At 33.5% G+C, this 17,700-nt stretch overlaps 1 protein-coding gene across 2 annotated transcripts in view; it reads right to left on the bottom strand.

Annotated features, from left to right (window-relative positions):
- Positions 1-2,886: 2,886 nt before the first annotated feature.
- Positions 2,887-17,700, bottom strand: part of Rpn13 (regulatory particle non-ATPase 13) — a 224,564-nt gene continuing 209,750 nt past the window's right edge. For both annotated transcript variants that reach the window (XM_089589199.1, XM_089589198.1), the window contains one exon: positions 2,887-3,710. In XM_089589199.1, coding sequence (XP_089445325.1) covers positions 3,282-3,710 — 429 coding nt within the window. In that variant the 3' untranslated portion in view covers positions 2,887-3,281. The remainder of the gene's footprint in view (positions 3,711-17,700) is intronic.

The following is a 17,700-nucleotide window of genomic DNA, read 5'->3' as shown; positions in this document are numbered from 1 at the left end:
TCCGAATAACCAACCGTTTACTGTTTGTCGGGAAAGTGGGGCTGGAGAATACCTCTTTTGTGGGTATATATCTCCTAATATGTCTTACCGCTTATCTGTTAAGGAGGAATAAATGTAATAATAATTGTTGACCATGCACATAACTACTTATAAAAATAAAAGACAGATCAATCAGTAGTACTTTACACTGTAGAATGCCTTGTTTCTTGTGTGGTATTAGCTTTTTCATTTCCTTTTCTTTCCTTTAAAGCCAGTTAAAATTCAGTTATGTCACTTAATAGCAGTTGAGGAGAAAAATGATCTCTATTAACTGTAATGGTTAACTTTATGCCTGGCTTTACTTCGAGCAAATACAACGCTTATAGTTTTTCAACTTGTTTTCATGGAATCCGTGGTTTCAATATATTTTTGGCTTATTATGATATAGTAACAGGCAATTGACTAACATCTTCTCTATAGACCTTACTTGGATTCTACTATTCATTTGTTACTTTTCATGTAACTTTAATCTCTTAAGCACTCTTACTATAAATGAATCATGAAGCTGTTTTTTTTACTTTCATTCTCTTTTATTTGTTATATTTTCTAAATTTCAGTTTTGTCTCATTCACTAGTAAAGTAGTTTGATTAGAAGTTCTCTTAATGAGCCAAGTAGAGTCATTGGAGCCTGTGATCATATTTTGAAATAATAATAATTAATCCACCAAAAAGTTTTTGTAGATACTAACGAAATAAATTAAAAATAATACATCAGTTACACATTCATGGTTGACTCCTGTGCTGTAGGGAAACTTAAAGGAAAAAAATATATTGTAGAAAATGAAACATTTAGTGCAGTTACTAGAGTTTAAAGACTTTCCTCCCCAAGTGTAGTATTCGCGCAAAAATCGTATATTTATGGCTTTCATAACAAAATATTTTTTGGTAATAGATAAGTATATTAACCAAAACAACAATCAGCTGTGTAAATCGAGGAGAACGAGCAAAAAGCAGTTGTCTGAGTTACTTGTATACTATATTAGTATGTGGTGCCGTCTCGGGCAAGATAATGATGATACTTAAGTTGACTTCAAGTTCTGATGCATTTACTGGTAGAGCAGTTTGATTAGACATTATTTAAATGAGCCTAGTGCAGTCATTGGAAGTTACGATAATCAAATCTTGAAATAAAAAATATTAATCAACAAGAAAATTTTTGTAATTAACAAAGAAGTAAATTAAAAATAATACATTAACTACATTTTAATTATTTAATTCTATGCAAAGTTAAAAAAAAGTAGCCTTGGATTTAAGAAAACTGTTCACAATGTTTTTTAATCATCACACCTTTATTTTCACTAGTGCAAGTCACAATAAAATATGCTGTACGAAAAGCCCGAAAAGTGGGCGGTCTTCACGTATCACGTATAATATTTTCCAGAAAAAGTAGGCAGTCTTTGCGTATTATGTACTGTTTCGCATACGCTTTATCAGGCGTATACACAAACGTATGCATTTTGCTCAATTTATTGAAAGATTAGGATTCTTAAATATGATTACTTAGCTATAGTGAAAAAAGTTTTATTTTATTGTTTATCGTTTTTACGAAACGTTCAAACCTTGTCCACCGACTATGTAAGGATTGAATTTGATTAATCGTATGGTTATAAAAGTAATATCTAATTTTGTATAGTAAAGTATGACATTTAATTACCATCTATACTACGTAAAATCAATAGTTTCAACACAACAACAAGCCCCGAAGTTAGGTTATCCTTTTGACATTATTTAAGGTTTTGCTCAATTAAGAAAATGCTTTATCCGAATAGACTATTCATTGGGAGGTTTTTGAATAACAACAATGCGAAACTCAGTTTCATCACCCGATTTTTTTTACCTTCTTATGCGTACATTTATGCATTGTACCAACTTTTTGACAGCTGAAAACTGGTTCATTATTGTTTAAATATGCAATGAATTAAAAATAAAGAAGGATTTTTTCTTCATCTTTTAATTCTATGATTTTGACCCCAGATTTAATAGCCAGCAATTCTCTAATGGATCAAACTTCAGGTACTTAAAATAAAATATCTACCAAAGGAGCACCGTTCGATGTTAATCGATTTGTTGTTTATAAAAATCGAAATAACTGTAAAATAACGAGGTTTTCAAATGAATTATTAATTGAAGACATAATAACTCTAGAACCTCATCAGTTCCACTGAATATTAGTTTTGCAGCAAAGATTAAGTGGTTTGTTTTGCATTCCAAATATTTATACGTTTCGCAACAATGTAATTATTCTTTAAAAAGACACTTTTTTGATAATTGCAATACTTTTTTTTACACGTCGCAACAACATATGCTTTGGCTTATTCTATTCCTAAAGATTCCTACTTTCAATCGCTAATCTACGGCATATCGATTTGAGACACATGGGAACCACAAAAAATATTACAAAAAAACGCTTAGTTGCAAAATGAAGTTTTTAAACAATTTTAACGATATTAATTCGGGACTTTTTATCGGATGGGTGCAATTTAGAGCGTCAGGAATGTTTGAAAAAAAAGTTATTTTAGCTTCTACAGGTTGTACAGTAAACTTTTTGAAGCCAAGCTCCTTATGAAGGGCCCTTGCTAGACGAAAGTAGGGGAAAGCATCATTTTTGAAATAGTACAAATATTCATAATGTGAAAAAAAAGCTTTTTGCGTGTGCAAATAGCGTTGATATTTATAACTCCAAACAAAAAAGACAACATTTTCATTATGTGTTTACCACTACTTTTTCAACAGCCCTATTATTTTACGTAAGCATGTATTTAATTCCATACACTTACCAGAAAATTTTATGTCTAAAACACGTACGTAATAAAAAATTGACAATGTGAAATAAATAGTACTAGAGTGTGAGGTACTTAAAAATTTATTACATTATCAACACTTTTAAAAATAGTCAAAAAAATGTGATATTTGGGATGTATGCTAAAGAGAAAATTTGTTAGGCATTGCAATTTTTGGTTTTTAAGAGGTGACCTATCCGCAATGATTAAACTTAAAAATTCAATATATATTTTTAGACAATTAATTGACACAAAGTCACTTGACGTATGAATTTTCAAAGAACATATAATAGGATCCAATAGATAGCAAGAATATTAAACTTATCATTAAAAAATGTGAATCAAAAATTTAATGACTGTAGTATTATAGTGTAAAAAAATATTTTTACTTATGAAAATAAGTTAGTTTAAATATTGAGAAATCCAGAAATATTATTATTTGCAAAAAGTATACATTTAAATTCAATCAAGATTCATTCCTTCATCATCATCAGTTTTTTTATCTTCATTAGTATCTCTAGATGATTCATTTGGTTTTACATCTTTGTCCGTGACAACTTTATGTAGGTTAGTATTATTTCTCTCAATATTCAATACAGATGGCTGATTTTTCACTTCTTCTTCTAGTGAACAAACAAATTCTTCAATGTTACCTTTGTTCGCAGCCTCTACACTTGCTGTTCCCAGGCCAAACTGTTTAATGACTGGGGCTACGAGACCAGACTGAAAAGCTGCCCAAAACATCGATAATGCTTGAGAAAACTGAGGCGATGATAAAGTTATAGAAAGGTTGTCTCCACCAGGTAAAAAAGGATTCATGGAAGCTTCCAGATTATCAGTTGCAGAAATTGCTGCTGGAATTACTGCACTAAGCTCGTTTGCAACTACTCGCTAAAAAATTTTATTAGATTAGAGAAAATAGATATTATATATTATTATGTAATTACTAATATGCTTTTTTATAACTTAAAATAACAAATTATATAATGATAAACTGAACTATTCTTTAGAAATGTTGTTGTATAAAAATATAGTTTGACAAGTACATGTGATTGGGTCAAACAATTTATCTTTATAAGTAATTACATTTGAAGGGACTTGAAAATTGTTCCAGCACTGCATAGCCGTAATTAAAAAGTGTAAGGTTTGGTGTACAAGGTAAGGGTAAAATCAGAGGTATAATGAACTAATGAAGGGACTTGGTATAGAAGGTCACGAGTCAGTTAGGTAGTGAAAAATAAGATAAGAGATTACCAGATAGGGCTACGATAAACACTCTCTTGACTTTATAGGGATGTCTATATTGCAGCTGCAAAAGTAGATTTACAGAATCAGATATCAACAGGTACCATTCTGTACTTTAAATTACGAAGAAAGATCGAAACTTTTGGCATAAAATTAATTTCGGAATGTAGTGGGAATTCCTTGTTTAGAAAAATAACCCACATGTATCATTCCATATAGCACAGTTGTAATAAGAATTTTCGCCACTTACCACCCAGAGATCCGTCACTCCAACCATCACAGTTTTATCTCAGTTTACCCCAAAATCACGCGTAAACTCTTTAGCATTCTGTGATTTTTAATTCAGTAAAATTTGAGCCTGCCTCTCCCTACGTAATAAACCCCCTCACCCCTGCTTTCCTGTCCATTATTAAGGCACTGTACTATTTTGTGCTCAGTCTTTGATCCACGGACTTTCATTTCATGACCAAATATATTTTATAAATTTTAAGAATTAAAAACTTAATTAATTCATCGTTTTTATTTGTATTACAACGTTTTTACGTTCACGTAAGTGTTACAATTTCACAAAATTCTTACCGCATGCACTAAAAATCTGAGTCGTAAGACAAATTTTTATACATCTTGTCAAATGCGACAGTTTTTAAAATAATTTCTAAACAAAGTAGTAGTAATAATAACAATAATAATAATAATAATTATTATTATTATTATAATAGTAATAAAAAAGTTAACACCCCCCAGCTGGTGTAGTCAGCCTTGGGGCACGTCCTCCAGGTGGCGAATAGAGGGAAGCTTTCCGCGGGTGTGTGGTTCCGAGACACTGCAGCAGTCAGAGCTTGTGCCCACGGGTGGTTAAAACGAAATAAAATAGTTTCCGTGGACCAAAATGTCGAGGAGAACATCTCGTAAAATAATCTAGGCATCCAGATCGAAAGCGAGGAGACAACCTCTGATAAAAAACACTCACAGGAGGGCTTCATATCCTTGCCCAGCCATGGACGAGACAGGCTGCTAAGCACTGAAAGCGGAGCGAGTGACGTCTGTGCTGCCAGCTTTTTTAGCAGTAACAATAAGATGAATCTGAAATGTACCAGTAACTTAAAATCAGAACTTACTATGGAACAGATAGAGGAGGATATTATAAACGATAATAAACATTAAGTTTATGACATGGGATTTCACACTAAAATAACGTAAAAAACAATCTAATTTTTCCTTACATTGTGGGGAGGTTTTAGAGATAATTGTTGTAAGCCCTACCTAAACCGCTATATAATATAGTTAGATATGTATCTTTCTATATTCTACATTCATTCAGGCGGTGATGTCCACACCCTCCCCTCACTGAATATTTTACCCCTTCTCAACCCCTCTCCAAAACAAGGAAAAATTGTTTTATTAAATGAAGAAATTAACCCAATAAACTTTTGATTTAGCCCCTCAATAACATCATTCAACTCCTTCTCTACCCCCTATCAGCCCTCCTGAAAACAAGGCAAAATAGTTCTTATTTAAATGTAAGATAATCGCAATAAAATTTTAAAATACTTCCTTAGCCCCCTCGCCACCCCTTAGATAGTTTTTACAACTGCTCCTCCTCTCTCTCATTATTTTTCCACGCTTTTCTTGATCCCTGCAGCCCTCTTAAAAATAAGGTAAAATTGTTCTTATTTTGATGTAAAATTAACCGAATAAAGTTCTTGATTACCCCCCCTCAGCACCCCCTTAATTTGTTTTCGCGCCGGCTCCCCCCCTTTCATACTCTCTTTACGTTTTCTTGGCCCCCTCAGCTCCCTCTTCATTCCTTTAGTTTTTTTTTGCGCCTGCCTTCTCCCCTCATTATTTTTTCACGCTTTACTAGCCTACCCCTTTAGCCCCTTCTTATACGTAATCAAAGTTTTCTTTATTTCTGCGCAAGATTTATTTAATCCAATCGTCATCAATGGTTCGTCATAATATTAATGTACTTTGGTGTGTTATTATCTATTTTTTCCACACCACCGATAGCACAAATAGAAAGACGCGTTGCTCTTTTTTTTTGTTATTACGTTTATGTGTGTATGACGTAAGAGTAATTATAATATTTCATATAATGATAAAATAATAAAACAGTGAAGATTATCGGCAACACGTCATTTTGTTAAACCATAAAAATGTGCTCTAATGGAAAATGACATTCATAATATAATATATAAATCAAAAATACTCCATGAACAATATTGTTATGTAAAACAACGTAGCAATTTGTTAGAATTTTGCCGGTAGAATATGATGAAATTCATAAAAAATAATTTTTGTAAGCGGCACGCTTTTGAAAAATTGCATTACATAATGTTACGTGTCTTTTTATTTTCTCATACATATGATAATAATAATAATGTATTTATAAAAAATAAAAAATATACATCATATACATGCATGTATATATTACCATAGGGCACTATTCTGTAGTTACGTACAAAATCAATCAGCCGTATAAACCACAAAGACACAGAGCTGCAGAGAATTGAAACAAACAATGACTAAGTCAATTTATGTATGACTAGCGGCCCTCCATCTCGGCTTCGCCCGAGACTCACTAAATGGAGCACCATAGTGTGTTGACATGTAATGTGAAACGTTAGCAGTTCAAAAGTCTACATCTATTTCTGACACTCTTTAGAGTAAAAATTTTCCTTTTAAAAACATATTTGTTCGGAATCCGTACAGTTTATTTAGATAAATATGCCATAAAATAATCATTGAGCCTACAGGGCCGTTAATTTGCAGTTTCTCCCATGTAATCTACAAAAAGGGCTATTTTTTAAAGCTGTAAGGATTTAATACTCATAAAAAGTATATAATCAATAAAATTTTTTTCTCTCATCTCACAACTTTATTACCACATTAACAAAGTCCTAGAGCTTAATCTCTACATTTTTTATCGACACAAAAAAAAAACAACATATTCTACCTAATTAAAAATCTGGAAGATTCAAGAGATTACTATAAGGGTTATAGTAAAAAGCTAATCTCTCACTTAATTCTTTTTCTCTTTTCTCGATTTCGATGCTCCTTAAATCTCGATAAATGTTCAGCGTCATTTTCTTGACGCCTAAAACTGTATTAGTTCAATGCATTTAAAGTTTTCCTTCCCATTGACTTTTTTTGGCATAGTTAAGACATTTGTGAGCCCTACAGGCTATTTTTTTCAATTTTATTATGTTGTAATATATTTGTTGGCAAGGTAGTTTCACGTCCTAGGATCCTGAGAATGGCCGGTGAGATTTTTAAGTAAACTATTTCTTAACTAAAGTTTCGAGCAAACGTGATTGCCTCTATACCTCACGGCGAAAACCATCTCAAAATCATGAAGAATCAGTAAGCAAAATTTCAGCGAAATCGGTTCAGTAGTTTTCGCGGTTGGAAATGATATTACGATTATTTTTTCAGAAAATACAGATAAATGTATCTTCAAAATATAACTGCCGAATTTGTTGCTATCGTCCTATCAAAGAATACAATATATATCCGATATTTGATAAAATGGAATGCATGACTTTGTAATTACTCGAAGTCAGAGGAGGAAAGAAAACTAACATGTTAAATGACTGATACCCGGAATGAATTTACTTTTCTTGATTATATTTGTGTAACCCCTACTTAATCGTTTTCAAATCAACATGGTCTGACGTAATTAAAAATAATAAGATGTAAGTAGTGAGCTTAAAAATTGTTTTATGATACCTATAACTACCGTAACATAGAGCATGAGTTACAATACATATATATTTTAGTAAATTTTACTGTGAGATTGTCAGAAAAAAATCGGAATAGAACTGAGACTCTCTTAGTCTATAGCCGGAGAAGGACAGTGAGAGCTAAGGTATGAGCCCAACTTCTCACTATAAACCATCAACTGAGACTGCTACGAGGTGCCGACATTCTCTGGCTTGCATCCTTGCTTCGCTCTTTTGAGTCACCTATCCCATAGTGGTCACGTGATATTACATAAACATTAAAAGTAATTTTGCATATGTATGGCAATGATACAATTATAGTTTTTATGTAACGCTTTAATAGAATACAAACAAAAAAATTTATTACATAAGTATAATTAATATAAGTTTTTGGTTTGAGCGATAACTATTTTCACTGTTAAGTATATAAGTACAAGTATGAAAATAACTTTAAGGTAAAACAGAAAATTCCGTTATAAGTAAATATTTATTATCTTCATAAAAACCCTTATTTAATTTTCATCTCTTGACACAGTGATAACTTTTTGACTTAACCGTGAAACTAACAGGAAATATTCTATTTTTAACATTTGAGCTACCATCTTATAGCTGCCTATGCGGCTCGCTATGACCTAGGGAAGTGGCGCTAGTGCTATAAAGCTGATCCCAATATGATTTTACATCAATTTTTGGTGCTCAGTAAGTAAAAAATTCTGCCCACGTAGCAGGCGGTAAGTGTCAGTTACAGTGCACTAGTGACTTACAAAAGACATAATAGGGCTTCCATAGACCTTTTCTGTTAAGTCATTACGATGTAAGAATTCTAAAAGATAAAGTTAAAATATGGAAAATTTTGCAAAGCATAAAGTAAAATGAATCTCATATAAGAGTTAAAAATAGTACTCTGCGTACAACGAAAGAGATAAAAACGATGTCAAAATATATTATACAGTGTCTTCATTGATCATAGAGTATAAATTACTAAAGAATATGTTAGTGTAAGATGTATATTTGGCGCTCGTAACTGAATTTTCGCGCATGCGCAATAGCAAGAAGACGAGACGCCGTGACGCTGCACTCCAGTGTCTAATACCTGTAGTTTTCTCATTCTCGCACGGTCAGTCTGTCGATACGCACTTCCTGCTTTTGTATTTCCTTCTTTGATTTGATCTTGCTTTATTTCAGTTCAGCTCATAATTGTATATTTGATTGTAAAGACTAAAGATAGCCTATACTCAAGGTAGTGAGAATAAACGTGTTCGTATTTTGCAATAAAAGCGATAGTGTTTTACATTTTATTGCCCGATCACATACCCATACATCCATACTGCTAACAAGTTATGAGCCTTAAAATAGTGTAGTGTAGTTGTGCATTTAAGACCTCTCTAGTCGCCATTTTTTTTCTCTGTGATCGAGCTCATCTCGAGTTTACTCGCATTATTTTTGCCCTCCACGTTTTCTTGCCCCTTTTTCTTTCAGGTTTTTTACAGGCCATCGACGAGGCGGCGTTGAGGTTGACATCAGCCACCAGTGAGACCGAGCAGATCGGGGAGGTGACAGCTGGCAGGATAAGAAAGATTGTGAGAAATTCACAGAAGAAAGAAAGTAAGTAACTGATAATGATACTTACAGTGTCTTTATCGGTCATTATGTTGACATAATGTGTTTTGTTTTACGTTGTTTCACAACCAAAATTGTATAAGAGTGGTGATAATAGATGTTACACATATGATAAATATGATAGTAGATAGGATTTGTGAAGCGTTTTACAAAGCTAGTACTTGGTAATTCTCAAAGATCAAGAGTCGGCACGTGCTTTTTCGCGTGAGGCAGGCTTGCATTGGGGTACGAGGATTTTTATTTAGCTGCTACAGCTATAGAGACCGCTGAGGGGAACGCCTGAAAGCGGGGAAAGAGACTTTCGTTTCAGCCATGACTTGGGTTCAGTCATACCCGGCGTATGTATTCCTTTAAGCAGGCTGATGACGTGCACAGAGCAGCCATCTTAGATAGACTTATTTATTATTTCAAGTCCACGTACAGTGCGGCCTCGATCCTCTCCATGGATTTTCACGCTCAGACTAGAGGTAAATGACGACTTAAACTAAAATTCAGAAATTTTTGATTTCTAATTTTAGTATAATGCGCGTCAGCACATCGCTATAACAGGCAGAATATGTTTTTGATTTGAACTCACTGAATACGCTATCGGAAGTATATAAAAGAATGGAGGGGAACATAGAAAAATTTAAAGAAGTGATGGTGACAAGTAGTGAAAACTTAGCACTGTTTTCGTCTAACGATAAAGTGTCATATTTAAAAAACATTATTATTCTGCACTGGTTATGCATACGAATGTGCTCGATCACGTTAGAATTGTGCTGCTATTGTGTATGACTTTAGACATGTTGCGTTTGCATGCTTAAGTCATCTGCTGTATCTCATCCCATGGATAGTGTGCATGCATTGCGTTTGTGTGTGCGTGCTTGCTCATGTTTCCCGGTGACTTAGTATGTGTTCGACTGGTTACTGAGAAATAATATGTATAACTTGATCTGAGTTATTATAGGAGATACGAGTGATGATAACTATGCGGAAGATCAGTATAATTCAATGGAAAAACGTGGAGGTATAGTTTACACTATTCCCAAACGCAGCTGCTTGCTCATTCCAGTTAAAGGTTTTTTAGATAGATTAAAGATAAAAGATTTGAATAGTCACGTCACTTATTAGTCACATGCAAACAAAAATTCAAGATAGACATAAACAAAGGAAACCTTTAACAAGAGAGCAAATAAAAAATTTGGGAGATAGAAAAATAAATTTGATTAATACCTAATCTAAAGACAAGAATAAAGATTTAAGCAATAGAAAAATAAATTTGATTGACACTTTATCTAAAGACAAGAATAAAGATTGCAAAAATAGAGAAATAAATTTGATTGATACCTCATCTGAAGACAAAAATTAAGATTTGAGAGATAGAAAAATAAATTTAATTCAGACCTTATCAAGATAGCAAATTAATGATATTAAAATGGAAAGGAAGTTTTGATGATACCTTAACTAAAAATAGCAAAGATTTGAAAGTAGAAAGATAGACTTGATTGATACAAAATTATTTTAACAAGAAAGCAAATCAGAGCTTTGAAAAATAGAAAGATAAATTAAATTGATACAAGCTTATTTTAACAACATACCCCATTAAATATTTTTACAAAGAGAAAGTGAGATTTGATTTTGATTAACAAACCTCAAAAATTGAAAGCAATTTAAATAAAAAGTGTGATAAATGCATGAACTACAGATAGCATATTAAGGGATCTGAAAGATAGAAAAGATAGTGTAAAAAAACAGATAGATAATTTGCATAAAAAAATGGCAGGCAAAAATAACGATCTTAAGATGAAACTGACTAAAAAAGCCTTCAAGAAAGCTATTTAGGAGATTCAAAAGTTAATTGAAGATAAAGAGCAGACTTTAAATTTAATACTAGGTAAATTATCCATAGTTTATTAAAACAGATTGCACTTCATTACGTATCCCACGATAATAGTGCAAAAATTAATCATCTGAAAAAAGTGACATACAAATGAAGACGTAACAGATACACAACAAAATTCACACTGTTAGATTTAATCCCGCAAAGCAAAGTGATACTAAATTTTGCTAATTCTTCGATAGACTAACATGGATTTTGAATGGATTTTGATGGATTTCGAACTTGTTAGTAAAACTTAGAGTTTTTTTTTTTTTTTTTTTTTAAGATGAGAAAAGAGATGACTTTTACCATAAGATTGTCAATATAGTACCAGATGTGAAAATTGCAGATTCTAATAGACAGTTTGAAAGCGAGAATGGCTTATCCTATAAATATTTACGTCAAGGATAAAGAAGGTGAAAGTTATATAGAATTGTTTAGATCTAATGCATGGAGTAGTATGTTTATTGTTGAACCCGAAACTTTTTCCTCTACACCCACGGAGAAAATTAAAATTCATGAATGAAAATTAATTCAATGCGCTAATAAAAGTTTCTCTGTGAACTTGAGAGCGGAGGGAGAAAGGTGGGTTTTGGGTAGTTATAAAAAAAAAAATGATAAATAGATCCTAGATAGAGTGATATACGCCAATATGCTTGCTGAAAACTTGCTGTCACTCCGTTAGCTTGTTAATAGAGGCATGTGTGTCTATTAAGACAACCCTAAGATAGATATATTTGACCCACGCTCTAATGAGACGTTAATTTCCGATGCCTATAGAGTCTTTATTGGGTAGTGGAACTAGTGCAAGATGGTCAGAGTACAAGCAACAACAAGAAATGTAGAGAAATTATAGATTGCTTAATGATAGAAAGTGCCCCTGTGGCAATGGCTGAGAAGGTTCAGCAAGTCAGTACCAATTATAGTAAGAGCTGACTCATAATCCCAAACAATAGATCTGAAAACGATTGTTTAGATACTGCTTAGCAAAATAAGTTTGAGAAAACCATTAAATAAAAAAAAATTAATAATAGTGAAGAACTAATGATTGGTGAGATTTCAGAGGCTCAAAGTCCCTTTATATAAAGGTAAAAATATATAAATAAATAACGATGCTATGCTCTGACACGCAAGATTCGGGCAGTCATCGGAGAAATATCTTGAGGCATTGCAAAATAAGTTTTTGGACAATAAAGATTTTAATAAGCCTGTGTTCGATAACTTCATTGCATTATACAAGGTATGTCACATTGCTAAAATTTAAAGATTGCCCTTTAACACTAGAAAAAAGAGGGCATCGAAACTACTTGAAATAGTTTGCGCCGACACAATGGGACCAATTAGTCCGACAACTCATCTTAACAGATACAAATTTATGATAGTATACACAGATGACTACTTAATGTTGATGATGGCATACTCTGTGAAAGTGAAAAGTTAATCAAGAAGTTGTATGGACAAATTTGCGACCAGCGCACGAAATCTACTGGGCTTTGATGCAAAGATATGCTATTAAAGAACTGACCAAGGCACAGAGTTTGCAGGAGGTCGAACAGTGGAAATTCTCCAGAGATTGGGAGCTGAGTCTCAACTGGCTTGTCCAAAAAATTTCAACACAATGATGTTTCAGAACGAACAAATCGCACATTGCAGGACAAAGTGTGAACCTACATATATGACTCCGGGTTTAGGGAAAACATGTTGGATCTAACCTTGGGTGCTGCATATCATTGCACACCACACCTGTCCAATAAGATAACAGCTCCCTTAAGAAATTTTACCCCCAATCTAAAGATAAAAATAAATCAAATAAGTTTGGTTGTGTGGCCTTTATTAAGATACAAGGGAACACTGGAACCAAATACAGCCCACAAGGTATACAAGTAGTACTGGTTGGCTATACTACTACCAGCTACATTTTTCTAAGACCAGAGGATGAAAAAATTTATGAGATTTCGGGTGTAAGATTTCATGAAAGACTTGTATTTAGAAATATCTGGAGAAGTGACAAAATAGCAAACTGAAATAATCATAAGATAGACATTAAACAAGATAAACGGTTCATCAATTTTTGTAAAGATAGTCTTGAAGTATTATTAGAAACGGACGGAGAATATGGAATCAAGAGAAAATGAGGACAACCAAGGAAGAATAAAGAGCTTGTTCAAGAAAACTTCAGAGCAATTGACGAAGAATTAGAATCGATAAAATCAAGTATGGAAAATTGTAGATAGACCAACTATGAATGTTGAAGGAAACAAGCCGAACATCATAGATTCCAGACGAGTTCTGAAGTAGAAGATAGACGAAGATGGAAACCACAAAGTTTAAAGCGAGGTTGGTAATTCGTGGATTTAAAGATAGGAATAAGTACGACTTGCAAGAGACTTATGCTCCTGTATCTAGGTTGGCTCTTGTGAGATCGGTAACATCAGCTTTTAATAAATTTAATCTAGAAACTTGTCAACTGGATGTCAAGACAGCATTCATGAATTTTTCAATCAAGGAAGAAATTTATATGGAGTTTCCTGAAGGTCTGATAGATAAAGATGAACTTAAGAACAATAAAGTATGTAATTTAGAAAAAGCCCTTTACAGACTCAATATCAGCTTGAAGAAATAGAACAAGTGTTTTCGTGTGGCTGCACTGAAACTAGTATTACGAACGCACACCAGTGAACCTTGCCTTTACGCATAGAGAGAAAAAGTTAACCTTTTAATCTTGATTCCATATGTAGATAATATTATGATAGTAAGCAATTGTGCAAGCAAAATAAATGAAATTAAGACTGGTCTGCAATCTGAGTTTGAGATGTCAGACCTTGGCGAAGTTGGCACTCTTCTAGGAATCAAGGTGGAAAGGAATAGAAAACATAATACAATTTCACTTACACCAACACATACATCGACAAAGTTCTGGAAAGGTTCGGATTTAACGACTCAAAACCACAAAGGACACCAATGGTGACAAATCAAGTCCTGAATTGGCAAAGAAAAGACAGAGAAGAATCGGAAGAAACTGGAGAACTGAACAAAACTTAAACTGAAGAAAATGTACCTTACAGAGAAGCAGTTGGAAGCCTGCTGTATCTGGCTAACACAGTCAGACCAGACATCTTGTACTCTGTGAATGTATTAAGCAGACACCAAATCTGCCCAACTGAAGATGACTGGAGAATGGTCAAACGAGTCTTTCGATATCTGCAACACACCAGAACTCTGGGATTAACCTACAGAGGCCAGAAAAATAGATTGGAAGCTTTTCTAGATGCGAGTTTGGCAGACTGTAAAGGCTCAATTACGACAGATGAATACGTCATAAGATTGTATGACGATGCAGTTGCTTGGAAGATGAGAAAATAGAATTACGTTGCAATCTCAACCTTCGAGATGTGTGCTGCAAGTCAGGAGCTGATGGGATTGGAACACTCAATAAGCTTAATACTGTCATATACTCTGTTGCCTGCGGATCTTTGATGTGACAACAAAGTCACCGGAGTAAGTGCTAAGATACATGGCGGCAAAAAACTGAGACACATGACCGAGATCAAAGCTCACTACGTTAAGGAATGTGTAGCCAGAGGAAAAATAATCGTTAAATGGATTCCATCCATTGAACAACTAGCAGATATTTTGCAGAACCCCTGCCGTTTAAACTGCATGAAAGACTAACAAAAGAAATTTTGAATGTTAATCATTGTAAACTGCATGATAGTTAAGTTTGAACTTGAGCTAGTGCAATTAATAAATTGATAATAGATCGATAATGATAATAGACATGCCGATTAATGTATCACTCTGTGTATGTTTCAGTTCATCGCAACCAACCCCAATGAGTGATCAAGAAGCCGACGTGTTCCACATCTTCATCTGATTACTTATTTTTATAAATATATATAATTACTCAGTGTTAATAATCAAACATGTCTTTCCTTTTTCATTTTATATTGTTTTGTTGAATTTAGATACGAACGGGAGGGAGTGTAAGATGTATATTTGGCGCTTGTAACTGAATTTTTGCGCATGCGCAATAGCAAGAAGACGGAACGCCGTGACGCTGCACTTCAGCGTCTAATACCTATAGTTTTCTCATTCTCGCACGGTCAGTCTGTCGATACGCACTTCCTGCATTCGTATTTTCTTATTTGATTTAATCTTGCTTTATTTCAGTTCAGCTTACGATTGTATATTTGATTGTAAAGACTAAAGATAGCCTATACTCAAGGTAGTGAGAATAAACGTGTTCGTATTTTGCAATGAAAGCGATAGTGTTCTACATTTTATTGCCCGATCTCATACCCATACGTCCATACTGCTAACAGTCAGCTAACAGTTAAAAAATTGTCTAGAATGGAATTAAAATTAAATCAAAATGTAAGTCAAGCAGCATTTAAAAAAAATTTAATTATCAGGAATCATAGGCTGGCGCTGAATAATATAATAATACATAAATAGTTACAAGAACCAGAATATATGTAATATTATTAGATTTTCAAACAGAGTTTAATAGGGCGCACGGCAAAATTTCATAAGAGAAAAAAAAATCAGGATCAATAAAACTATTTGAGAACAAAATACTAGAAAAAAATGCTATAGGAGCCTAAACTTATTTAATACTTATCGAAAAGCCTTATAACCGTAGAAAAAGAGAAATAACTGAGACACAGTTTTAAAGAGAGTAAAGCTCGTTGACCTAAAGTTTTTTATGATATAGTAGTAGTATTAGATACAAGTCAAGGGCTTTTATATATGTTCAATAATTCAGAAACAGAAGTAATAACAACAAGCTAGAGGTGAATACTAAACAAAAAAGAGACATTCTAGGCTACGAGTTCTCTTTCTTGGAGTATAACCTCGGTTAATTAGTGGTGGTAACAATCGGCTAAGAATATTATCTGTACCGAGGAAACTCTGAGATTAGGAACCAACACACAAACAATGTTAGTGTTTATATGTCGGATGGCGGGTTTGTTGCCCTGTGTAAAAGAGCGAAGTTGCTCAGATTGCCGATTATATAAAATATTTAAAATAATTATTATCAAGTTTCAAAATTTATCTGTTGAATAATTGACTAATTCCTGCACGATATACAACAATTGTTTTTAATTGTTGCTTTATTTATTTTTATCGTTCCCTGAATATTCGCTTAAGTTAATGTCTTTATCTTTTTTAATTCATTTCTGCCTTTTTTTGGGTACAGACAGTATTCTTAGTTTATTTAAAACAATTTCATAAATATCTTAACAGCTATTATTCTAGTTTTTATTCTTAAACTCTAAAAAGGAAACTCGCAATCATACGTGGAGGGTAAGGTTTATTTAAATAAGTACAATCAATTTCTTTTTATTTTTAACTATCTTATATTTATTTAATCATATAACTCTAAGGAAATCGTATCTTCAATTTCTACATGTATTAAGTAATCGCGATTCTTTAAGTTAATAATGCAAAAAGACAATATATAATATACTCGAGAATTTAGAATTTACTTAAAATTTATCCGCATTTATTACACAGAAATTCTTACATAAGTGACAATTCAAATTTTCATGTTCTCTCTAGAATATCTCCACTTAAACACATTGGGTTAGACTAGAACGAATTTTGAGTACAACCACGGAAGATTAATGCTAGGTAACCACCTACCCTACCAAGTCACGTACGGTTAGGTCGTTCTCAGGACCCTTGGGTGTCTTGAGCACTGCTCAAGTCGTCGACCCAGAAACTTCACCTCAGAACGTGTTCGCTAACCCTAGTGCCTTGACTACTTGGGGATGCGTCGTATCCACGCTTAAAGCGGTCGAGCACCGAAAGTCCAAGTAGGAACCGGTTAGTGGAAGGGTTACCTATAGGTAGTGTGCAAACTTACTTTTCAGCTCTTGGCCTTCGTACTTGATCTCCTTCTTTCACTTTGTGCTCGTCGCGGTAATGTACTGGTGCACGAGAGAGCTCCAGGTCTGGGTGACCGCGGATCTTCGCGTCCCAGGTTCGCTAGAAAAGGACTCCTTTACATTGCGCGCCAGCGCCTTTTATGCCTGCGTTGTTTCCTTTTTAGTAGCAGGTTTTCCTTTCTTTAGGTGAAAGCGCTCTAGCGTTTTCTTAACGCACTAGATGCACATTCCCCGCATGTGGCGTTCAAATTTGAATTTTCGTGTTTCAAAGAGGAATTTTTTATAAAATGAAATATACGTATATATATATAAAAAAATGTGTACCCTTGAATTGTTTATTGGACGGATTCTTTATAACAAGAAAGTATAATAAATTGAAGAATATAAATGTAAATGTAAAGCGTATATTATAAATTCTAGGTGATAGAAGTGCCCCCTTGCAAGGCTTTTGAAAAAAAGGTAGGCTGAAAAAAATGAAAAACCAAGCTGGTTCAACGGAAAAATCATTTAGTAGTTAATATAAAAATATGGAAAAAATAGAA

This window comes from Copidosoma floridanum, unplaced genomic scaffold (genome assembly GCF_036245765.1).
Source record: "Copidosoma floridanum isolate Cflo_tuat_1 unplaced genomic scaffold, Cflo_Japanese_pri ptg000008l, whole genome shotgun sequence".
NCBI lineage: Eukaryota > Metazoa > Arthropoda > Insecta > Hymenoptera > Encyrtidae > Copidosoma > Copidosoma floridanum.
Note: the sequence above shows the minus strand (reverse complement) of the source record. Positions and strands in the feature narration are given on the sequence as shown.